Genomic DNA, 23,950 nt, shown 5'->3' with positions numbered 1-23,950 from the left:
GCTGCTTGTGCCACAGCTGGGGGATCACCTTTGCATTGGGGTGTCCCTGTGTGGCGCAGAGCCATTGTTGCTGTCCCTCGACACATGCCCTTGGTGCTGATGGAAAAAACATGGGATTATTTGGAAATGGAGTTCCTGGGAAATCCCGTGTTTTCCTTGGCGATAAGGACAGAACTGCAGCAGGTGCTTTTGATTGCCTTCACTTTTCTGACCCCAAGAACGTGGTGATGCCAAATGCCAGCAGTGCCTGTGCCTCAAGGGCCAACGTTCCCCCCCAAAACAACCCCAGTTTGGAGTTCAAGGGGGAAAAAATGACACTGTTTTGGCCAAAATTCCAGGGTTTATTTCAAACCACACCGCTGCTTTGCTCTGCCCCAAGCTCAGGCTCCAGGAGGCCGAGCCCCGGCCCTGCTGCAGCGGGGGCTGTGCTGGGGGCTTGGGGAGGGGCTGAAGGTCGTGCCCTGCTTGTGCCTCGATTTCCCCGTCCAAGAGCCGATGCGGCCCCATTCAGGTGTTGGATCAAGCGCTGGGAACCATCGCACAGAGCGAGGCCGCGGAGAGCGGCGGCCGAGGCCCCGCCGGGCTGAGAGCGGCCCCGGCGCTGCGGCCGCGGGGACGGGAGGTGCCAGCGCAGGGCAGCGTCCGCCGGGATCCAGCGGCGCTCGGGCTGCCCCGGGGTGCCGTGTGTGCTTTGGCACAGGGGCCAAGGCCGCTCGGGGGCCGCGGCACCTGCTTCCCTTCCCGCGCCTCCTCCCGCGGCCCCGTTAAAGCGCCCGCGGGGCAGCCCCGGCGCCCACGGCGGACGCGCTCCACGATGATGCTGCAGCTGCTGCTCCTCGCCGCGCTCGCCCTGTGCGGTGAGTCCCGCCCGGAGCCTTCGGCCTCGGCACCTCCCGAGGTTCCCGGACCCACCCCCGGGGGGCTCACGCCGTGCCTCTGTCCCCAGGGCGCTGCTCCGAGCTGGATGTCGATGGCGTGCAGCGGGTGGTCGGCGGCACCGAGGCGCGCTCGCACGCCTGGCCCTACCAGGTGGGTCCTGCCGGCGTCCCGCGGCCGGGCCCGGCGCTCTCCCCGCGCCGGGACCCCGCGCTCAGCCCCGCGCCGTGTCTCGCCCCCTCCCCAGATCTCCCTGCAGTATTACTCCAGCGGCTCCTGGCACCACACCTGCGGGGGCTCCCTCATCCAGAGGAACTGGGTGATGACCGCCGCCCACTGCGTCAACAAGTGAGCGGCCCGGGGACCCCTCCTCCCTCTCGCCCAAGCTCCTTTCCCCCAAAATCCTTCCCGAGGAGAAATTCTGGCTGCCCCGGTCACGAGAGCAGCCGTCCTTGGGGGGCTTTTGGGCTCCTCGGGGCTCCTCGGGAGCGTCCTCTTCCCGCCCGGAGCCTCCCGGATCAGCTCCCGCTCGGGCTGAGCGGAGCTCGGGGCTGACGGAGGCTTTGTGCACCTTGCCGGCAGGCAATTGCAGTACCGGGTGGTGGCCGGCGAGCACAACCTCAACGTCAACGACGGCACCGAGCAGGTCTTCAGCGTCAGCAAGATCGTCGTGCACCCCTACTGGAACAGCAACAACGTGGGCGCGGGGTAACGCCCGAGGCAGGGGGACTTGGGGGGAGCGCGGCCGGGCTTTGGGGAGGCTCCTCGTAACATGCCCTCCCTCCCCGCGGCAGCTACGACATCGCCCTGTTCCGCCTGAGCACCTCCGCCACCCTGAACAGCGCCGTGCAGCTGGCGGTGCTGCCCCAGGAGGGCATCGTGCTGCCCAACAACTACCCCTGCGTCATCACGGGCTGGGGCCTGACCCGCAGTGAGTAACGGGCTCCCCCCGCCCCAAATCCCCAGCCCGCCCACCGCCGGCAGCCGCGGCAGCGCTCCGAGCCCTCGACGGCGCTCGGGGCTTCGCCCGGGGCTCGGCTCGGGGCCCGCAGGTGCCCAGCGCCGGCCGGGGCCGCGCCGAGCCCGGGGGTCCGGCCGGGGCCGGAGGGGCTCGGCGGGGCCGCGGGCTCTGCTCTGCCGGCGGCGAACGGCGGCTCCGGGGCGGTGCTGACCGGGCCGGTCCCGCGCAGGCAACGGGCAGCTGTCCAGCGTCCTGCTCCAGGCCTCCCTGCCCGTCGTGGACTACCAGATCTGCTCCAGCGCGTCCTACTGGGGCTCCCTGGTCAAGAACACCATGGTGTGCGCCGGCGGCGACGGCGTGCGCTCCGGCTGCCAGGTCCGGCCGCGCTCCCCGCGCTGCCCCCGCCGCCCCCGCGCCCCCCCAGCCCCGGCTCACGCCGCCCCTCGCTCCCTCCGCAGGGCGATTCCGGCGGGCCCCTGCACTGCGCCGTCAACGGGCAGTACCAGGTGCACGGCGTCACCAGCTTCGTGTCCAGCCAGGGCTGCAACGTGGCCCGCAAACCCACCGTGTTCACCCGCGTCTCTGCCTACGTCTCCTGGATCAACAGCGTAAGGCGGCCGGGCCGGGCCGGGCTCAGGTCCGGCTCTCTCGGGGCTCAGCCCCGGCCCCGCGCGGCTCAGCCCGGCCCGCTCTCCCTTCCAGGTGATCGCCCAGAACTGAGCCCAGCCGGACAAGCGCTCGCTGCCCCCGGCCCGTGGCCATCCCCTGACCGCCCCACGCCGCGCTCCGGCCTTTTGGCACCCGAGCCGGCCTCAATAAAATCTCTCCTCCCGTCTCTGTGCCTCCGTGCTGCCTTGCCCCGCGCCCGCCCATCCTTCCTCCTCCGGCCCGCCATCCTCATCCCCGCCCGGCCCTTCCCCGCCTCCTCCTCTTCCTCACTGCTCAGGGAAGAGCCCTGGCGAGCAGGAGCTGGCTCCGAGCTGTCGGGGCAGCCCCAGTGTCCCTGGGATGCTGGAAAAGGGGGAAATGCTGCACATCCCCTTCCTGGGCAGCGAGGCAATTGCCCCTTGGCGGTGCGGGGCCACGCAGACGATTCGGGGCCATCCCATCGGCATTTCCCCGGCCGCTTTTGCTCCATTTCCCTTCCCAAAATGACCTCCTCGGCCATGAGAGGTGTCGGATCCGGGGACTGCCACCTCCTCGTCCCTCAGCCGCATCCTGGCGCTGTGCCACAGCCCCCCAGCCTGGGGACAAACCTCCAGCACCAACGTGCCCCAAACGCCCACTTTACACCCAAAGCAGACACTGCTGGCTGGATCCGGCACCCGCTGGGAGTTCCTCTCACTCCTCGGCCGCGTCCCGCTGAACAAAACACCCAAGAAGGACCAGATGGCTCTGCCAGCCCTGGCTGGCCGCGGAGCAGTGGCTGTGCCTGGCACTGCTGAACCCCCGCGGGCTGTGCCCACTTCTGTCCCTCCCAGCCAGAAACACACCGAGGGGCTGGAGCAGGTTCAGAGAAGGGAACAGAGCTGGGCAAGGGGCTGGAGCAGCTGAGGGAGCTGAGGAGGTTCAGCCTGGAGAAAAGGAGGCTCCGGGGGGACCTTCTGGCTCCCCACAGCTCCCTGAGAGAAGGGGACAGCTGGGGGGAGTCAGGTTCTGCTCCCAGGGAAACGTTGGATGTTGCATGTTTTTTCCATCAGCACCAAGGGCATGTGTCGAGGGACAGCAACAATGGCTCTGCGCCACACAGGGACACCCCAATGCAAAGGTGATCCCCCAGCTGTGGCACAAGCAGCTGTAAACTCATTTTTGGGCTAAATAGGGAGTTTCTAGAACAAGAACACTGAAGGATGTGAGGTCAGAGGAGTGTGGGGAGCTCAGAACCGCTAGAGACATGATTTGTGTAAAATAAATCATCTCTTTATTTGAGGCTGAGTGTCTAGGACAGGTTCTCCCCCCTCCTGCCTTGTCCAGGAGTATTTTCCCCCCACTATAATTAAATGGCAACAAAAGTTGCAGCTACAGAAGTTGGGATAGACAGAAAAATCTGGGACAGAGGTGATGTGGCACTCAGGATCCTGTTTAGAAGGATTCTGTGGCGCCATCCAGGGTAAACTCCTGCTCAGCACAAGGAGAGTCGCACCCAGGAATCATCATCATTTAATAATAACAATAATAAAACTGAATATCAAACTTTCAACGTGATTCCTAAGGCACAGATCCCAACTTCTCCCATTGCCCGCCAGGGGCCACCGCAAGCCCCGGTCCCTCCTCGCCGGATTTTCGGGGCCCCACGGGCTCCATCCTCCTCCTCCTCCTCGCCGGATTTTCCCGTCCAGATTCCACATCTGGGAAGGCGCATCCACGTTTTTAATGCCGGATCTGAATTTAAGAGTCTCTGGCTGCAGCCGGGGTGGGGAGGACGAGCAGCGGCTTCCGAGGAGCATCACCAGGAGCGTCCCCGCCACGCCCGCGGCGTGTGGGGGTCCGTGGGGCGCCCCTGGCACAGCCCGGCTCCCAAAGGCGCGGGATGCAGTTCAAGGCAACCACGAAATGCAGCATATTTAAGGCTTTCACGTCTTAAATTAAAGCCAACAAGGAAGTTTTTTTTTTTTGATCCTGGTTTCCTGAGCGTGGCCGGCGCGGCCGGGGGCTCCGCTGCCTTTTAGGTGAAGGACCAGAGCTGGTGCGGGTCCGTGAGGTCGCAGGGAACCAGCGCCGGGTGCTTCCCCCGCGCTGTCAGACACAGCCCCGAGGCCAAATTCTTGATCAGCCGGTTCTGCCGAAAAAAAAACCCAACCCAAGCGATCAGTGAGCGACCGCGGGTTGAGCACGGGATGGGACCGAGGGACACAGCCCCGGAGGAGCAGCGGCGTGGCCGCACCGTGCCCAGGGGAGATTCCCGGGGCGGAGAGCTCTCCTCACCTGCGCCAGGTCCCACTCCTCGCTGGCGGGCACCCGGCCGGGCTTCCCTCGGAACTGGCACTCGCCCAGCTCGGCCGTGCCCTCGCCCCCGCGCAGGCACAGCTCCTTGCCGATATTATGGCGCAGCTCCCGCTGGCTCGTGTACTCAAAGTACTGCAGGAGAGCCAGCGGGGCCGTCACTGCCGCTGACCCCCGGGGAAAACGGGGCAGGCAGAGGGGGAAATGATGGGGATGCTCTGGGGGCCCACCTGGTTGCCCCCCAGCCCGTGGCAGGGGTACATGATGAGAGGTTTCCCACCGTGGTTGTTCTCCCCAACGTCCAGGCAGCTCTTGGTGCCCTCGTTTTTTATCTGTGGCGTGGGGGGAAGAGAAGAGGTGGTGGTGGGAAAAAGAGAGGGGAGAAAAACGAGAGTGAAAAAGGAGATGGAGAGAGCGGGGAAAAGAGGTGGGAGGAAAAGGGAGGGGAAAGGTGATGGGAACGGGGAGGAGAGGGGGGAAAAGGGGGGGAAAAGGGGGGAAAAAGGGGCAGGAGTGAGGAAAAAGGCTCCGGGAGAGTGGAGGAAAGAAGGGCTCAGAGGAGCCGGGGTAGGACGGGCTCGGGTTTGGCTGTGCAGGGCTCTGGGTTATCGCTGTGCAAACACGATCCCGGCACGCAGCGCCGGCTCCGGGTCCCGTGTCCTTTCCAGGACATCAGGAGCGCCCGAGCATCGCCTCCGGCACACGGGGCAAAGGCAAAGGCACTCGGGCTGAGGTTCCAGGAAATAAAGGTGAATTAAAAGCTGGATGAGAGCCAGCACCCAGCACCTGGCTGTCACCGGGCCGGCTGCTGTCACATCGCCCTGGCTGAGGAGGGGCAGGCTCAGGATCCAACACCCAGCTTGAGGGAAAGGGCTTTTCCAGCCTCAGGGGGATCCCACAGTCAGGGATGGAGCTGGAGCCCCTCATCCTGCCTGTCCTCAGTTCCTTGGGGACACAGCCAGAGCGTCCTGCTGTCCCCAGCTCCCTCAGGGACAGCGCCAGCCCTCCACGTCCCGCCTGTGGATGGGTGGCTGGAGGTGGGGTCCTGCCCCCCACCCTGCCCAGATTCCCTCGGGATGGAGAGGGATTCCACATGCCATCCCCAGCTCGGTCACTCCACCCCTCCCTGTGCCAGGAAGGTGTTTGGGGCTCAAGGAAGTTTCCAGCTCTTCCCTGACTTTAACCCAAATCCACATCCCCATGGGCTCCCCACCCTGGGACTCACCCCAAACCAGCTCTGCCGGATTCCAGCTTAGCCGGAGCCCAAACCGGCCCCGCCAGCCGGTGACAGATGCGGTGACAGACACGGGGACAGACGTGGCAGCACCAGTTCCCCTCCCCGGGGTGATGCAAAGCCCCAAACCCACCGCGGTGCCCCGGCCAGCCCGGCACTCACCGCTCCGTAGAAGGTCGGGGTCAGGTCGGGCACGAACATCTCGGGGTAGACGTTCTGCAGGTACCAGGTGAAGTTCCTGCAGTGCAGCCGCTCCCGCAGCCTGCGCCGCTCTGTGATGTCACCAAACGTCTTCTAGCGACGGATTCACGGGCGAAAATTAAATTCACTTCAGAAAACAGTAGGGAAAATCCCCAAAAAAAACCTTTCCATGCTGAGGCTCAGAGCTGGGAGTCACCCCAGCTTTGCCATCAACCCTCGTGGTGTGACCAGCACCAAGACAAGTTGGAGGGTCACCTGGCAGGTACCCACAGGCTCCCCCAAGAGCTCGGAGATGTTTTGGTGAAGAATAAGAAGTTTTGGTGTTGAAAAAAGAAAAAGAAATTAATTAAAAAAAAAAAAAATTCATAAACCCCAATGTTTTCCTACTAGGAAACATTCTGGCCAGAGGGAGAAAGGAAAAAAAAAGGGTTTTGGCTACTTTTGTCCACCTGTCTGGTTTCCCACCCGCTCCTGCTGCTCAGGCAGAGCTCCCAGCAGGACCAGCCCTCCCAGTAGAAGCTGCAGCCCCCCGTGTGTGCAGCACCTCTCTGGCCATCTGGGAGGCCTGCTGGTTGCGGCGGTAGAAGATCTCCTTGTAATCGTCCATCCAGACCTCGGCCAGGCGCACCTGGTTCCGGGAGATCACCTGGGTGCCCTTGGGGAAGGTGTGGGGGCTCTTGGAGCGGAAGACGTGGCCCACGACGGAGCAGGGGATGATCTCCACCTGTCCCCCACACTGCCACACCTGTGGGGAAGCCACACCTGAGGTGGGGGGGTCCAGCCCCTGGGCCCCCCAGCAGGGAGATCCCTGCAGGTGCCCTCGGAAGGTGACCCCCCGTCCTTACCCTGAAGGACATCTCCACGTTCTCACCCCCCCAAATCTCCATCTGGTCATCGTAGGAGCCGATGTGCTCGAAGTAGGACCTGGAGATGGCAAAGAGGCCGCCTGCAAAAGTCGGGGACCTGCAGTGGGCAAAGAAGGGGTAAAACACAAATAAAAGAGCAGAAATCTGAGTTTTGGGACATCACAGCCCCAAAATCAGAGTCCCCCTCCATCCAGCTGTGGTGGCTTTGGTGGACAGGCTGGGCCCGGCTGCTGGGAGGGGACAGAGGTGACAGCGTGACATAAAGGGGCCTCGCTGCCGGCTGGATTCAAAGTGAAAAGAGGATATTGTTACCAAAATCCTGTCGCCAAAAAGAGGAGGAGGTCAGAGCCCGGTGCCCCAGTCCCTCCTCCCGCCTCTCTAATCTTTTCCATCTGAGGCTGGAACAGAACCTCGCTTTTATTCAGGAAAAATAATAAACCCCGAGGATTCTCTGAGCTGCTGGAGACCAGGCAGTGCCGGGAGCCAAGTGCCCGGCTGGAGGTGAAAGGGGCCTTTCCTGGGACAAAATCCCAGCGGGAAGGGGCACCCAAACCAAGGAAAACACTGATTTGTTGGAAAAGAGAGCAAACCCAGCTGGATAAAGAGTCCCGTGCTGGGCTTACTTGATGGGGAACGTCTCATCCTTCCTGCGCTGCCTCTCCCGCGCGGGAACCACCTCCCAGCCGAAAGTCAGGCTCCAGTCGAAATTGCCCCGGCTGTGCTGCTTCCCGTTCTGCACGGGCTTGGAGAACTCGAAGGTGTTGAGGTCAATGGTGGCGATGTCGGGGCTCACGACGGCCGTGGGCTCCTCGGCGATGCGGGACAGGAGCGGCTCCAGCCACCCGTGGAAACACTCGCCTGGGACACGGGGCAGGGCTGGAGCGGGGACACACGGCTGGACGCTCGCGGTGTCACAGCGTGTGGCGGGGTGGACACTCACAGTGGGCATCCAGGAAGGTCAGCACCTCCCCGCTGGCCACGCTGGCCCCCAGCAGCCGCGCCGTGATGAGCCCCTTGCGCTCCCGCTGCCGCACCACGCGCACGATCTGCAGCTGCTCCACGTAGCGGTCCAGCTCCTCCTTCAGGTACTCTGCGCATGGGGAGAGCATCCGGACCCGTCAGAGAGGCAGGTGCCAGTCCCTGCATCCCACCAGCCCGTCCTGCTGCCCCCATCCCATCCCATCCCATCCCATCCCATCCCATCCCATCCCATCCCATCCCATCCCATCCCATCCCATCCCATCCCATCCCATCCCATCCCATCCTCATCCCATCCCATCCCCATCCCCATCCCATCCCCATCCCCATCCCATCCCCATCCCCATCCCATCCCCATCCCATCCCATCCCATCCCCATCCCCATCCCCATCCCATCCCCATCCCATCCCATCCCATCCCATCCTCATCCCCATCCCATCCCCTAAATCCCATCCCCTAAATCCCATCCCCTAAATCCCATCCCCTAAATCCCATCCCCTAAATCCCATCCCCTAAATCCCATCCCCTAAATCCCATCCCCTAAATCCCATCCCATCCCATCCCATCCCATCCCATCCCATCCCATCCCTGCTGCTCAAACCCTGCAGCTGAGTTTAGGTTCAGGGACACCGCAGCCTTTGCCCCAATCCCAAATGTATTTTTGGCTAAAGAAAATGAGTTTTATGAGGGTCTAAGCCCCCTCCTGTCTAATCCCTCTCTGGAGAGGGACTGGGGGTGGACACGGTGAGGAGGTCACAGCCCTGAAGCGTCACCAGGACCAGGCTGTTACCGAGGGAAGGGACAGCGGGTGCTGTCACCAGAGGAACTGGGATTTCTTGGCAGATACAGCCAAGCCAAGACCTGGAAATGGCCAAATGGGAGCTGGGACCCCGAGAAAAGCGTCCTGGGAAGGGGACCCGAGTCCAACCCACGTCCAGCTACAGTGGGAGTGGAGCTCTGGGGCAGTGAAGCCCCGGAGCACCGCGAGTTCCTGCCCGCGGGAGCCCGTGGGTGGAACGGGAGAATTTATCCGGGACAAGGGCAGAGTCCGCTCCTCCCAGCGCCCTGACACTGAACCCCGCGTTAATGAGCTCTGGGTGCTAATTAACGAGGATTACAGCTGGCTGAGGGTGGAGGTTTGTGGGGCACCTGGTTTGTCCCCAGGGCAGGGTTAACAGGGGTGCTGCGGAAGGGAAAATCCCAGGGCTGCTCCGGGGTGGATGTGGAACAGGGAGCACCTGCCGGGAGATCCCGGGAGCTGCTGCTGCTCCCAAACTTGGAAAGGGGCTTGGCTTCTCCTGCATCCTGCTGATCCCACATCCTGCCATGGGTCCTGCCTCCCTCTGCCCCCCGAATCCCCCCACCACTCCCCCACAGCTCCCCGTGGCTCCTGCACCGTCACTCCCCTGTCCCACCGCAGCTGGTCCTGCCTCCCTCTGGCATCCGCATCCCACATGGCTCCAGCATCCCTCTGACCCCACATCCCAACTCCTGCGTCCCCCTGACCCACATCCCCCCACGCTCCCTGCTCCACTCTGACCCACATCCCATCACAACTCCTGCATCCCCTGACCCACATCCCCCCTGCACCCCTCTGACCCACATCCCCCCTGCACCCCTCTGACCCACATCCCCCCTGCATCCCGCTGACCCCACATCCCCCCTGCATCCCCTGACCCACATCCCCCCTGCATCCCTCTGACCCCACATCCCATCCCAACTCCTGCATCTCCCTGACCCACATCCCCCCATGCTCCCTGCCCTCTCTGCCCCACATCCCCCCATGCTCCCTGCCCCCCTGTGACCCACATCCCCCCTGCATCCCCCTGACCCACATCCCCCCACGCTCCCTGCCCCTCTCTGACCCACATCCCCCCTGCATCCCCCTGACCCACATCCCCCCACGCTCCCTGCCCCTCTCTGACCCACATCCCCCCTGCATCCCCCTGACCCACATCCCCCCACGCTCCCTGCCCCTCTCTGACCCACATCCCCCCTGCACCCTCTGACCCACATCACCCCATGCTCTCTGCACCCCCTGATCCACATCTTCCCATACTCTCTGCACCCTCTGACCCACATCCCCCCATGCTCCCTGCCCTCCTCTGACCCACATCCCCCCATGCTCTCTGCCCTCCTCTGACCCACATCCCCCCTGCATCCCTCTGACCCCACATCCCATCACAACTCCTGCACCCCCTGACCCACATCCCCCCACGCTCCCTGCACCCCTCTGCCCCACATCCCCCCATGCTCTCTGTACCCCCTGACCCACACCCCCCATGCTCCCTGCCCCCCTCTGACCCACATCCCCCCATACTCTCTGCACCCCCTGACCCACATCCCCCCACGCTCCCTGCCCTCTCTGCCCCACATCCCCCACGCTCCCTGCCCCCCCTGCCCCACATCCCCCACGCTCCCTACCCCCTCTGACCCACATCACCCCATATTCTCTGCACCCCCTGACCCACATCCCCCCATGCTCCCTGCCCTCCTCTGACCCACATCACCCCATACTCTCTGCCCCTCCTCTGACCCACATCCCATCACAACTCCTGCACCCCCTGACCCACATCTTCCCATGTTCCCTGCCCTCCTCCGACCCACATCCCCCCATGCTCCCTGCACCCTCTGACCCCACATCCCATCACAACTCCTGCACCCCCTGCCCCACATCCCCCACGCTCCCTGCCCCTCTGCCCCACATCCCCCACGCTCCATGCCCCCTCTGCCCCACATCCCCCCACGCTCCCTGCCCCACATACCCCAACGCTCCCTGCCCCTCTGCCCCACATCCCCCACGCTCCCTGCCCCCCGGCCCCTGTGTCCCCACGCTCCCCACGCACCGTCCGTGCTGGCATCGTCCACCAGGATGACCTCGCGGAGCAGCCGCGCCGGGGCCGAGTGCAGGACGCTGTAGACGGTGCGGAGCAGGGTGGACCAGGCCTCGTTGTGGAACACGATCACCACGCTGGTGGTGGGGAGGGGAGGGCAGCGCTTGAACTTCTGGTCGATGCACCTGGGGGATAGAATGGGGGGATGAAGAGGGAGCACGACTGGAGTGACCCCCCGATATGCAGCCCCCACTAAACCCCACAGCTGCAGGGGAGCAGCTCTGGCCCCTCTGGGCTCGTCCCTGCTTTGATTCCCATTGATTTTGGTTGAGTGAGTCCCATTCCCGGCCTCCGTGTCCCCCTTTGTCACCGCTACACCTGCTAAGCACGGATAATCGCCTGTCGGCACAGGGGGCTGGATTCCTCCATCCCTTTCAAGGCTTTTTCCATCCCAAATTCCCCCCATGTCCCCCCGATCCCACCCCTCCGCGCGGGCCCCGCTTTAATCCGGCAGCCCCTGGCCGAGGCCGGGCGGGGAAATCTCTGGAGTTTCCCAGTTTCCCTCCCCCCGACCCCAGCGGGGTCCGGGGCTGTTCCACTCGGCTAAGAAAAGAAAAATCTGACCGCTGGAGCCGCTGGAATAAAGGAGGGAGGGGAGGGAAAGGCGCGGAGGTGCCGGCGCCACCAAGCAGGTACAGAGACACAAAGAGCCTGTTGCCATTAAACCCGCCCCCAAGGGGCCAAAATTAGGGAGAAATAAAGAAATAATAATAAATAAATTATTTTTTTGTTTTAGCTCTGTCTCCTCTCAATCCTCTGCCAGCGCTGGTGACATCCTGGCCCAAATCTGCTTTAATTTCCTCTATAATTTGGGGGAGTAAATGGGCATTTTAAAGGGGTTTGGGCGCGGCGCTCACTCGGGGGGGCGGCTGTCGGGGCCCAGCGCACGCTGCAGGGAGATGCGGTCGCTGGCGAAGGCGTTGAAGCAATGCTTCTCATAGCCTCTCTCCTTCTCCTTCGTCTCCTCGGCCGTCCAGCGATCCTTCTTGAAGGCTTTTCCATCGGCGCCGGGGCTGGCGGGGTCCTGGGGGGGTCTCTCCATCAGCGGCCGCAGCTCGGCCGCGGTGTAGACACCGGGCAGGCAGGAGCGGCCGCTGGGCAGCGGCTCCGGTGGCGGCTCCGGGGCACCGATCTGCAGCCGCGGCATCGAGTCCCGCAGGTCCCGCACGGCGCCCAGCATCAGGTCCAGCACCTGGTCCTTGCCCTGCACGATGTTCCGCAGCCACGGCTCCTCGCCCGGCTCTTTGCTCCCCGCGTCCTTCTGGAGGATGAAGAGGAAGAGGACGAAGAGGGCGCCCGCCAAGGCCACCTTCAAGGGGCTGTAGCGGCGGCGGAACAGCCTCATTGTGGGGTTTTGGGGAGTTTTTGAAGGGTTTTCGGGATGGGTTGTGGGATTCAGGAGTGTGGGGGGTCGGGGCGCATCACGGTGTCCTGCTTTGCTCCAGTGACCTGAGGGAAGGAGAAACACCTACGGTGAATTCCCGGCCTGGATGCGCCCCGGGGGCATCCCCTTGATGTCAAAATAAAGATTTAGTATAGTGTATTTCATAGAGATTATAGCGTACCAAAAAAGGAATATATAAATATGATCAACTCATGGAATAGTTTTGTTAAGGACCTTAAACATCATCCAGTCCAACCCTCTGCCACGGGCAGGGAACCTCCCATAGACCAGGTTAATAACAAATAATAACATAATAATACGATAGCAACAAAATACATTCATATATTGACATATTGAATTAATATTAGTAACATATGAACATATCAATATTGCAATACAATGTTAGTAATATACTAGTATGGCAATATAGTATTAGCAATATGTTAATATAAGGTTTGGCACAAGCGACACCTGTAAAATTCATCCCCCTCAGCACTTCCAGCCCCTAAATCCACCCCGAAATTAAAACACCAGGAAACCTGCGGGTTAATAAATGCCAGAGGATGTGCCACCACCACACACGAGACCCCCCCCAAAATTTCTTCTGGGCCCGATCCGGAGGCTGCAGCCTCCCTCCACCACCGTCCCTTGAACGCCGAAGTTAAAATAGAACAAAAAAATGACGTTAATTTTTCGGCCGCTGGGAAAAAAAGCCTTTTCCTGCCTGCGAAGGGAAACTCGAGCGGACCGTGCAGTGCTCCGGGCTCGGCTGTGAGCGGTGCCGGCTCCGCTGCCACGGCCACCGGGAGCTCGGCTCCAGCTCCCGAATTTGCCCCGGGATCCCTCGGAGGCTCCGAACTTTCCACCACCCCCAAACTTCCCGCGGCTCCTCTTTGTGACCGCGGCCGCCGGAGCATGGACGAGCCCGGCGGGATCCATTCACCGCCATCTCCTCCTCCTCCTCCTCTTCGGGGTCCCCCCTCCCCTTCCCTTGATTCCTTTTTCCCCTTTTCTTTTCATTCTCTTGGGAATGGGGCGGGGAAGGGCACCTGCCACAACTTCAAGGGCGAGGAAGTTTGGGCTGGGGAGGAGGAGGAGGAGGAGGAGGAGGAGGAGGAGGAGGGTCCCGGGGTCCCTCTTTGAGCGCCGCGGATCAAAGCTGGACCACGCTTCACTGCCAAGAGCGTCCGGCCCCATCCCAAGTAGAATTGGGAAAAAAAACCATCAATCCCCTCGTGTTCGCTGCCATTTCCTCGGAATTTCTGCCCGAAGCTGAGCGAAGGTGCCCCCAGCTCTGCTCGTGCCTCTGAGCTCCGACGTACAACAAAGAGGAGGGGAAAGCAGCGGATTTTTGGGGAAAAAACTCAGTTTCTATCAACCCCACAACTCTCTGAGCTTCCTTCCTGCCACGTTGCTAGTGAAGCTCGTTAGGTGTCGGTGCTAATTAACCCCAGACGGACACTCAGGCGTGCAGGGGGAGTGGCACAGGTTGTGCACAAGAGTTGCCGCTCCCGGGGGGGCCCTAACCCCAACCCCCTCCTCAGTCCCAACCCAAAAAAGAGCCAAAAAGCCAAATACAAACAAAGATTTTCCCTTCAAAAGAGTGGGGTGGATTTGGCATGGGGCTCCAGCGTGAGCTCCTGGTGCACCTGTGCCCTGCAAACTCCCGGGTGGATTCTGCTCCATCCCATCCCGAAAATCCCTTTTCCAGGCTGGCTCTGCACCCTGGAAAAACAACATCAAAATGCCCCAGTGGAGCCTACCGGGGTCGGAAAAGGGGGAAAGGGGTTCGGTGGGAATTTCGGGAGTATCCCCCGTGATGCGGGAGGGAAGAGGAGGAAACAGAGATACACCGGTGGAGGAAAAGAAGGAAAACAAATAAAATACGAGTGAATTGACACCGACACTGCTGCAGGTGTGGCGGCCGCTGGTTCCACGTGGCAGCGAGCCACGATGACATCGGGAGGGGCAGGGACGGGGAAAAGCCAAGGGTGGGAAGCGGGGTGCAGAGGGATTCGATTCCAGTGTGAGGAACTGGACGTGCTGGGGGGTGCGAGGGCTGGGAGCTCACAGGAACCCCCGCCCAGGCGCTGCCCTCATCCCTCGGGATGAGCCCAGGGGGTCCTGGAGCCCCTCCCGGGCTGTGGGATGGGAGCTGTGGGAGTGTCTCTACCCCACCGGGGGCCCTGGGGTGCCCCGTGGGGTTGGTGGGTGCCAGGTCCTCCCAGTGCCCTGCCCAGAGCTGCCACAGCCCCTGGAGCCGCTGGGCTGCTCCGGGGGCTCTATCCGGACCCCCTCCCCCAGCGGGCTCCATCCCAGGACCACCTGAGCCCCCCTTGCACGGAGGGCCTCTGTGCCGGGACCCCCAAGCACCCAACCCCCAGGAGGACCCCTCACCAGGACCCCCCTGCTCCGAGGCTCCTCCTCACCGAGAGCTCCTGCCTCCCTTACCGTGGTAGGGGGCTCCGCACCGAGACCACCGGGACCCCCAGACCTCTTCCCCCGGGGCAAAGACTTCAAAGCAGGACCCCAGACCCCCCTACCGCAGAGAGGGGCGCCGCACCACGACCCCCGGGACCACCGGGACCCCCTTCCCCCGGCAGGAGCAGGGCGCGGGGACCCCCTTAGAGCAGAGGAGGGCTCGGCAGCGGAACCCCCGGCTCGTCCCCTCCCCTCTCACCGGTTCCACAGCGGCTGTGGGGCCGCAGGTGCGTCCGGGTGGGGCGGGGCCACCTGCGCTACCTGTCCCGCCTCCCGGGCAGGTGCACGGGCGGTCCTAAAGCCGCCCCGGCCCGGGAACAACGCCGGGTCCTAAAGCCGCTCTGACCCGGGAACAACGCCGGGTCCCGGACCCACCATCCGGCCCTGCGCCTGGAATGGGGTGCTGTACTGGGACCAGTAAGGGACTGCCACTGGGGACACTGGGAGCTGCGTGGGTAGGACCCCACGTGCACTGGGGACCAGTAAGGGACTGGCACTGGGCGTGCTGGGGGCCTCAGGGATGTGTGGAGGTCCCAAGGTCATGGCTCCAGGTATACTGGGACCAGTAAGGGATTGGCACTGGGCGTGCTGGGGGCCTCAGGGATGTGTGGAGGTCCCAAGGTCATGGCTCCAGGTGTACTGGGACCAGTAAGGGACTGCCACTGGGGACACTGGGAGCTGCGTGGGTAGGACCCCACGTGCACTGGGGACCAGTAAGGGACTGGCACTGGGCGTGCTGGGAGCCTCAGGGATGTGTGGAGGTCCCATGGTCACGGCTCCAGGTGTACTGGGACCAGTAAGGGACTGGCACTGGGCGTGCTGGGGGCCTCAGGGATGTACGGAGGTCCCAAGGTCATGGCTCCAGGTGTACTGGGACCAGTAAGGGACTGGCACTGGGCGTGCTGGGGGTCTCAGGGATGTATGGAGGTCCCAAGGTCATGGCTCCAGGTATACTGGGACCAGTAAGGGACTGGCACTGGGCGTGCTGGGGGCCTCAGGGATGTGTGGAGGTCCCAAGGTCATGGCTCCAGGTGTACTGGGACCAGTAAGGGACTGCCACTGGGGACACTGGGAGCTGCGTGGGTAGGACCCCACGTGCACTGGGGACCAGTAAGAGACTGGCACTGGGCGTGCTGGGAGCCTCAGGGATGTGTGGAGGTCCCAAGGTCGTGGCTCCAGGTATACTGGGACCAGTAAGGGACTGGCACTGGGGACACTGGGAGCTGCGTGGGTAGGACCCCACGTGCACTGGGGACCAGTAAGGGACTGGCACTGGGCGTGCTGGGGGCCTCAGGGATGTATGGAGGTCTCAAGGTCATGGCTCCAGGTGTACTGGGACCAGTAAGGGACTGGCACTGGGCGTGCTGGGGGCCTCAGGGATGTATGGAGGTCCCAAGGTCATGGCTCCAGGTATACTGGGACCAGTAAGGGACTGGCACTGGGCGTGCTGGGAGCCTCAGGGATGTACGGAGGTCCCAAGGTCATGGCTCCAGGTGTACTGGGACCAGTAAGGGACTGGCACTGGGCGTGCTGGGGGCCTCAGGGATGTATGGAGGTCCCAAGGTCATGGCTCCAGGTGTACTGGGACCAGTAAGGGACTGGCACTGGGCGTGCTGGGAGCCTCAGGGATGTATGGAGGTCCCAAGGTCATGGCTCCAGGTGTACTGGGACCAGTAAGGGACTGGCACTGGGCGCGCTGGGGGCCTCAGGGATGTATGGAGGTCCCAAGGTCATGGCTCCAGGTGTACTGGGACCAGTAAGGGACTGCCACTGGGGACACTGGGAGCTGCGTGGGTAGGACCCCACGTGCACTGGGGACCAGTAAGAGACTGGGACTGGGCGTGCTGGGGGTCTCAGGGATGTATGGAGGTCCCAAGGTCATGGCTCCAGGTGTGCTGGGACCAGTAAGGGACTGGCACTGGGCGTGCTGGGGGTCTCAGGGATGTGTGGAGGTCCCAAGGTCATGGCTCCAGGTGTGCTGGGACCAGTAAGGGACTGGCACTGGGCGTGCTGGGGGTCTCAGGGATGTATGGAGGTCTCAAGGTCATGGCTCCAGGTGTACTGGGACCAGTAAGGGACTGGCACTGGGCGTGCTGGGAGAAGCAGGATGGCCACGGGGAAAGCCTCGGGGGGACGGGCCCAGGCGGGATCCTTCACCCAGCCCAGGATTTTCCTTTGGCTCCGGCGCTGAGTGGAGGATTTTGGAGATTTGAGGTAGAGCAGAGTGAGGATTAATCGGGATTATTGGGATATTAGCTGGAATATTAACGGCGGATGAGGTGTGCGGGGCACAAACACCTGGAATAAGGTGTGAGGGGAAACTGAGGCACGGGTTGGAGCCAACCCTCGGTCCCCACGAGCCCTCCCCGGGGCTTTTCCGAGGTCGCCTCGCTGCCGTCGCTCTCGCCCCTTTCGTTTCCTGCTTCGGAGGTTTCGCTCTTCGCCCAAAACCCGAAGGGGAAATTCCCACCCCCAAATTTGCTGCTGCTCGACTTTCAGGACCCGCCGCTCTCAGCTCGGCGTCACCGCGGCCACCGGGCAGGGCCAGGACGGTCCCCAGCACGGTAAGTCACTTTTGGGGGGAAAGAGAAGGGTTTTGGGGTCTGCACCGGGCTGCGTTGTGGGGATGGGATTTTGGGTGCCCTGAACCCGCCCCGCTCGCCCCGCCGGGTTCTGCCAACCCGCAAACGGGAGTTTTGTGCTCCCAAAATGCTGCTTTTAATTGCGGTTTGGGAGAGGCTTTTTTGGGATATAAAAAGTCTCCTGCAGCTTCGTCCTGGTGGCAGCAGCCCGGGGGAAATGAGAAGGAGTCGAACCCGAAGAACCCTTATAGGGGAGGAATAAAATCCATAACAAAATCTTCCCAGGCTCGTTAGGGAGTGGCGGCTCGGTGTCACACTCCAATTAATAATTAATGGGCGTCTCTATAGACAACTCTCAGGCAAAACAAAACTCGGATTAGAGGTGGAGTTGGCTGCTTTAGGGAGTGAAAAATGTTTATTTTTAAGGTTTTCAGGAGCTGAAGAACCCGAAGAGCCAAAACTGGGGTGAAGTTACCCCTCGGTGTGGGGCGGGCACCGCAATTTCTGCGCTGGGAGCAAATCTTACCATTCCTCTGAGGTTTTCCTCCGGGATTTCTGCCCTTCATCCCTCCCGGGGAATCCACAGCGTCGGAGGCGGCTCCATCCCTCCAGCCAAGCCCCGAATTCGAGCCAGAGTTTAAATTTAACGCCGAGCTAAAACTTGTAGCTCTGAGCAGCAGCAAACCTGGAGGAGCTGACAGGAAGCCAAGCTGATTTGCATATTTATGCTAATTAAGGCCGCACAAACCTTTCAGATCCCCCTTAGCAGATTTTTGCCCAGCTTTGAGTTTATTTATTATCTTTTCGCCCGGTAATAATTGGTGCAAGATGGGAAAAGTGGGAAGTTTAACCCATAATAGAGCTGTTAAAGAAAAGACAAATGTGGGGAACGCAATTTTCCTCCATAATGCCAATTTCTGGTTAATTGATGCTGGGTGGTGCTTCCTGGGGTATTTTTGGGAGGAGAAGGGGCTGAGCAGCTCAAAAAGGGGATCCACTCCTTGGATGGGTTTGTTGGGCGTTTTTTGCTGTCATGCTCCAAAAAAATTAATCCTTTAATACTGAGTTGGAGACACAACTTTTTCCAGGTAGTTTTTTTTACTAAATGGGATTTTTGTGTTGTTTGGAGCTCTCTGTGGGGGAGAGGTGGAAAAGCCCAGCTCGGCTCCACTTAGGAAGAATCTCTTTCATTTTCTATTTTGTTTTTCCTCTAAATTATGAGAGAACTTCTCTCTATGCAATCCCACACTCCTGCAGCACCCGGGATCTTGAGGTACCTGCAGCACCTGATCCAGGGATGGCTCTGGCAGCTCCTCCTGCCCTTGGATAACACAAATACAATGGATGAATATTAATGTGATAATTATTGCCGTTGCCAGGTGGTTGCTCCAGGTGTGATGGAGATGGAGGAGATGTTCCTGCAGCTCTGGGCAGAGGTGGCCAGGCTGCAGGAGCTGTGCTCGGAGCAGGGGAGGCTCCTGCAGAGGCTGAGGGCCAGGAAAGGACCGGTCCCGGGTGAGTGGGACCTCCCCAGAGTGCACATTTGGGTCATTCCCGCTTTTATCCGCAGGAAATTCCTCTGCTGGGGTGGAGGGGCTTGGAGCAGGAACGTGCCCTGAGCCCATTGAGGCTTTGGGTGTCGCTGCTCAGGGACACTCCTGGTCCTGGACCATCACCTGGAGAGGGTGAGGGAGGAGCTACAGCCCAGAAAACACCCAGGAACCCTCTGGTTTGCCAAGGATTCCCCCTCTCCGCACTCTCCTCTCTCCCTCAGACACTCCCAGCACCCCCACGGGGTCTGGCAGCATTTCCCCAACCCTAAAGAGGGAATTTTGCAGCCAGGAGGGATCGGTTTGGACAAAGCTGTGCTGGGAAACTGCAGCTTCCCTGCCCTGGGGCTCCCTCCTTTCCACCTGTGTCCTTCCAGGACCCAAACCAGCCTGAAGTTTGGGATACAGGGGTGCCCCATCTCCTGAGGGAGCTGATGGTCCCCCACCCCTCAGCCCTGCCTGGCTGTCCTCAGTGTCCTTTCTCTGGTGGCTCCAGAGGGGACAGTGAGCTCTGCCAGCCCAAGAGGAAAACGGAGCAATGGAAAAATAAAAAAAACCCCTCAGCGTTCCCAGGAGTGACGCCTCTGCCTCTCTCTCCCCCAAAGACATCCCGGTGTCGCTGCCTGTCCAGTGCACGGAGGATGTGGTGACAGGGGATGGGCAGAGGTCACCTGAGAGCCACCAAAAGCAGCCCGGAGCTGTGACATCCCACCTGGAGGGTTCTGCTCATCCCCTGGGACAGCCCCGGGCCGCCAGCAGCTTCCCCCCGAGCCCCGGGGCTGCAGGAGCCGCAGATTTCGGCAGCACCCGGGGGGAGAGGGGGGAAATGCCCACCCCGAGGAGAACCTGGAGCCCACCCAGAGCTCCCTGCAGCCCTTGGCGGCTGCAGACACCAAATCCAGGGGCTGGGGGCTCCTTCCCGAACCTTCTGGATCTCTACGAAGCCCCAGCAGCGCTGGAGGGGGAAGATGCTCCCCGGGATGTGACTCTGGTGGAGGTCCGAGGGCCTGTGCAGGTAACTGGGGGGGCTGGTGGGGAATTGGGTCCATCAGGGAGGCTTCACCCTCCTCCCCATCAGCTCTGGATGCACAGGAAGTGTGGCAGAGTGGGGTAATTTCCTTAAAAAGTCTCTGGGCAGCCAATTTGCTGGTTCCCAGGGGAATTGGGTACGGGGAAAGTCCCTGAGGTCCTGCCCAGCCAGGCCACCCCTCCCACGAGCCTCACAGAGGCTTTGAGGATCCCTTGGGGGAAAGGTTCTCTCAACCGCCTTTAAATCTTCCAGTTAAAGTTCTCTAAAGTATTTCCTTAATTCTCTCTGATCTCCACACCCCAAAACATATTTCCAAACCATTCCAAATGATTCCTGTAATTCTGAAAGGATTTCTACAGACCTCCGTGAGCTCTGTCCCCTGAAACCTCCTGGTGAACCTTCACCCCAGTCCTGGCCTTCCCACCCAGGGTCCCTGGGATGCCAAACCCATTTTCTGTCATTCCTTTTCCTAAATGGAGCCCTCAAAAATTCTTTAATGGCTTCAGGGCCTGTGTATTCCTGTGGTAACTCCTGATTTTTGCTGTATTTGGGAGGGAGTTTTTAAAGGAGAAGGGGGAAGTGGGGCTGTGTCAGCACTCAAATGACAACGGCGCAGGGACAGGTGACAAATGTGCTCCAGTTTGCTGCTCAAAGACAATTTTCCATCACTTTATTGTCTGTACTCTGCTGTACTATACCACACCTCACCCTTACAGAGTAGAGTGAGGATTAATCGGGATTATTGGGATATTAGCTGGAATATTAACTGTTTTACGGCGGATGAGGTGTCCCATACACACCAGATTGGTTAATTGAAATCCAATTAAAATCCAAACCCCACCACCCTTGGCCAATTAAGGAATCACCCTTTGGTGAACACATCTCCATGACACATTCCACATGTGCACAACAGCAGGTGAGGATAAGAATATTCTTAATTTCTATTCTTTTCTCTGAGCTGTGTCACACCTTCCCAGGACAATCCCAGGGCAGGGTCTGGGGGTGGCCCTGGTGGTCTCATTGTCCCCCAAACCCCTTTTCCCCTTTTCAGAGCTGCTGGACGCCGGGCTGGGCGCTGGAGGAGCAGAGCAGAGCTGAGGCTGCTGAAGGCTGTGAGCTGTGCCAGGAGATTCTCCCCTCGGGACACGCGGAATATCTGAGCCACGTTTTGCTCCATCTGGACTAGGACTCGTCTTCCCAATGGGAAATCCATGGATTTGCACCTTGAGCCACAGGACAGACTCTGGACATTCCCGAGTTGGACTCGATGGCCTCAGGGGCTCCGTGGTGGAGGAGGATTCCGGGATCCTGGGACTGGGAGCAGTTTCCACATTCCCCGTTTTTCTTGATTCTCTGGGAATGTGGTCCCAGCTTTGGATCACCCCAGGTGTGCTTTGGGTTATTGATCCCTGTGGATATCGAAGCCGATCCCATCCCTGGCTCTGGAGCTGCAGCTCCTGGGAAAAGGGAATTCCTCAAAATCTGCCTTTGACTGAGTGGAAATTAATATTCTGTACATGGTTAGGGATGCCTGGGGAGGCACGTCAGATTTTTCTGGGAGTTTGGAAGGTTGGCCGGGAGAATCTCAAGATTTTTGGGGTCACTAAGGATTATTTTAATTAATTAACAGTGATTAGAGTGTTTATAGCATTTCCATCAATGTGTTTCCCAAAGTGGGGAAACTGAGGCACAAAGCATCAGCTCCAAACCATTCTTTTCTTTTGGAAAAATCTCATCTCAGGCTTTTCTATTTTGCAAGTTTCTCCCAAAGTGGATTTGGCATCTCTTGTTTGAGGGAACTTGTGTTGAAGTTCTCCTCTGATTCCAGGCATCAGGAAGAATTGGGATCTCCAGCTCCAACATCTCCTCCTTGGCAGCACGGAAAAGTCAGGAGTGAAATTTCTTCCCCAAAACAGAGCCACGTTAATGGATTTACTCATGACAAACTTCTGTGCGTCCCCAGGGTCCCTGGAACCATCTCCCCAAATCCCACAACTTCTTTCTTTGCTTCAGCAGCTTCGACCTTGGATTCTCCATCCATGTGGATATTGGAGCTTCTTCCAGCCCTGGGTAGAACCAGGGCCTTTATTTCACTGAAAATCAGTTTTCTTGGGGTTTTCTCAAGGTTTTCTTGGGGTTTTCTCAAGGTTTTCTTGGGATTTTCTCCAGCTTTTCTCCACACCACAATGAACTTTCCCACCACCATCTCCTGCTCCAAGTTTCATCCTGCGGCTCCTCAAATTAATTGAGATTATTTGATAATTATTTGAGGGTTTTATGCTCTTCTTAGGGGAAAACCCCTCATTTCCCAGGTGAATTCCTGGAAGCTGCAGCCCCAAAGCTGGAGCAAGGACCCCATCAATATATTCTCATGGATTGGCACCAAATGAGCTGGTCAGGAGGAGGGATCCATCCGGGTTCTCCTCACCTGGAAAATGGAATTCCCAAAGCAGGAGCACAGATGGTTTTTATCAGTCAAAGCTCCTTTGTGGGGCTGTACCCAAAACTCAGTGGAAAATCCCCCTGGGATGATCCACGAGGGAATTTTGAGCTGCTCCTCCATGAGCCATGAGGGGACGGCAGTGGAAGCTCCAAGTGGCCTCTCCCAAGGACATTTTTAGTGATTCACCCCCCCAGATGTCCCCAGGGACACAAAACGTCCCTTTTGGACCCTCCCCGGGGCAGGAGGGTGGCTCTGGCTCCGAAATAACTTTAATTGCAGGGTGCTGGTGGCACCCGTGGGTGGGCTGTGGCTGCTGTGGCCAGGCTGGGCTCCAGGTGGGTGGGAGTTGTTTTGGGAAAAGCAGGAGCTGGGTGAGGGCAGATGGAAAATCAGGAGTGGGTGAAGCTGTGCCAGGAGAACTGGGGCTGAGGGTGCCCCACTCCTGTTCTCCAAGCAGGGATGGAGATGGTGATGGTGCTCCTGGGGAAACCACAGCAGCAAAAATGGGATTTTGGGTGGGAAATATTAATTTTTGAGGGTTTCTAATTCAGGGTCTGGGCTGCAAGAGGGGGAAGAGGCTGCCTGGGTGCTGGGGATGTCCTGACACCGAGTCCTGAGCACTAATCTGTGCCCAAGAACCCCCAAATTCCAACATCCAACTCCTCTGGGGCCACATTTTCAGAGGAGACAAAAGAAATGAGGGTGGGGCAGGCTGGGATTTCATCCCTCTAATGGGAGAGTGAGGAAAAAGGGAAATTTCCTGCCCAGAAACAGCATTTCTCTAAGGAAAAACTCTCTGACTGCTGTGGTTGTCCCAAATCTTCTGGGAGCTGCCACGGGAAATGAGGGATTGGGGGATCATCTCTCCCCTCGTCTGCAGCAGGAGCTCATCTGTGCCACCAGCAAGGATGGGAAGTCATTAATGCCTCTGTTAATTAATAACTACCCCTCAATTTTCATCCCTCATTAAGGGAAGGGAAATGTTCCGTGAGCCTGCTGTGTTTGGACACGAGCTGGAGGAGGCAGAGACTGGAAAATGAGATTTAAAAAAGTGCATTTCCAAGGAAGTCAGAGACTTCCAAAGGGTGTTTTTGGAAGAGTTGTAGGTGACAGTTCGGCCCTCCCAAATTTCTGAACCTTTCCTGCTGGGACAAGGGGATTTTTGGGGAGCAAAGGGCTGGGTTTGGCCTCAGCTGGGGGAAAAGGGGGTGGGAGATGGAGGGACATGGGGGGCTGAGGAGGAGGGGATGGAATTTGGGAGATTCCTGAGGGGATGGGAGTGAGCTCGGGGGCCAGGATGGTGTTGGGGGGCTCAGGATGGTGCTGGGGGTACCAGGATGGTGCTGGGGAGTACCAGGATGATGTCTGGGGGGCTCAGGATGGTGCTGGGGGGTACCAGGATGGTGCCATGGGGTACCAGGATGGTGCTGGGGGATACCAGGATGATGTCTGGGGGGCTCAGGATGGTGCTGGGGGGCTGAGGATGGTGCCAGGGGATACCAGGATGATATCTGGGGGGTACCAGGA

General features: G+C 60.0%; 3 protein-coding genes across 8 annotated transcripts; 2 read left to right on the top strand and 1 right to left on the bottom strand.

Annotated features, from left to right (window-relative positions):
• Positions 1 to 751: 751 nt before the first annotated feature.
• CELA1 (chymotrypsin like elastase 1) lies at positions 752 to 2,672 on the top strand. Its single transcript, XM_030259687.4, has 8 exons — positions 752 to 857; positions 947 to 1,029; positions 1,124 to 1,224; positions 1,459 to 1,584; positions 1,671 to 1,807; positions 2,067 to 2,212; positions 2,296 to 2,445; positions 2,540 to 2,672. Exons 1-8 carry the CDS (start codon positions 815 to 817, stop codon positions 2,555 to 2,557), a joined length of 804 nt encoding a protein of 267 aa, XP_030115547.4. The 5' UTR covers positions 752 to 814; the 3' UTR covers positions 2,558 to 2,672.
• Positions 2,673 to 3,735: 1,063 nt separating this feature from the next.
• GALNT6 (polypeptide N-acetylgalactosaminyltransferase 6) lies at positions 3,736 to 18,073 on the bottom strand. Of its 5 annotated transcripts, XM_030259673.4 has the most exons (12): positions 17,927 to 18,072; positions 12,146 to 12,402; positions 11,811 to 11,977; positions 10,906 to 11,078; positions 8,022 to 8,171; positions 7,705 to 7,939; positions 7,061 to 7,178; positions 6,760 to 6,960; positions 6,177 to 6,308; positions 5,011 to 5,112; positions 4,763 to 4,915; positions 3,736 to 4,616 (listed from the first exon to the last, which is right to left on the bottom strand). In XM_030259673.4, the coding sequence occupies exons 1-12, from the start codon at positions 17,964 to 17,966 to the stop codon at positions 4,503 to 4,505; spliced, it is 1,842 nt and encodes a 613-aa protein (XP_030115533.4). In that variant the 5' UTR covers positions 17,967 to 18,072; the 3' UTR covers positions 3,736 to 4,502. The 5 variants fall into 5 exon arrangements, with proteins under 5 accessions (XP_030115533.4, XP_030115532.4, XP_072775621.1 ...); XM_030259672.4 differs by having other exon boundaries at positions 11,811 to 12,402; positions 17,927 to 18,073; XM_072919520.1 differs by lacking the exon at positions 17,927 to 18,072 and adding an exon at positions 15,018 to 15,074 and having other exon boundaries at positions 11,811 to 12,402.
• On the top strand, positions 15,116 to 23,490 carry LOC115491510 (uncharacterized). Of its 2 annotated transcripts, none has more exons than XM_072919540.1 (5): positions 15,116 to 15,235; positions 17,318 to 17,382; positions 18,780 to 18,915; positions 19,556 to 19,965; positions 21,032 to 23,490. In XM_072919540.1, the coding sequence occupies exons 1-5, from the start codon at positions 15,214 to 15,216 to the stop codon at positions 21,164 to 21,166; spliced, it is 768 nt and encodes a 255-aa protein (XP_072775641.1). In that variant the 5' UTR covers positions 15,116 to 15,213; the 3' UTR covers positions 21,167 to 23,490. The 2 variants fall into 2 exon arrangements, with proteins under 2 accessions (XP_072775641.1, XP_072775642.1); XM_072919541.1 differs by having other exon boundaries at positions 15,116 to 16,639.
• Positions 23,491 to 23,950: the final 460 nt, after the last annotated feature.

Source organism: Taeniopygia guttata, chromosome 29, assembly GCF_048771995.1.
Source record: "Taeniopygia guttata chromosome 29, bTaeGut7.mat, whole genome shotgun sequence".
Classification (NCBI taxonomy): domain Eukaryota; kingdom Metazoa; phylum Chordata; class Aves; order Passeriformes; family Estrildidae; genus Taeniopygia; species Taeniopygia guttata.
Note: the sequence above shows the minus strand (reverse complement) of the source record. Positions and strands in the feature narration are given on the sequence as shown.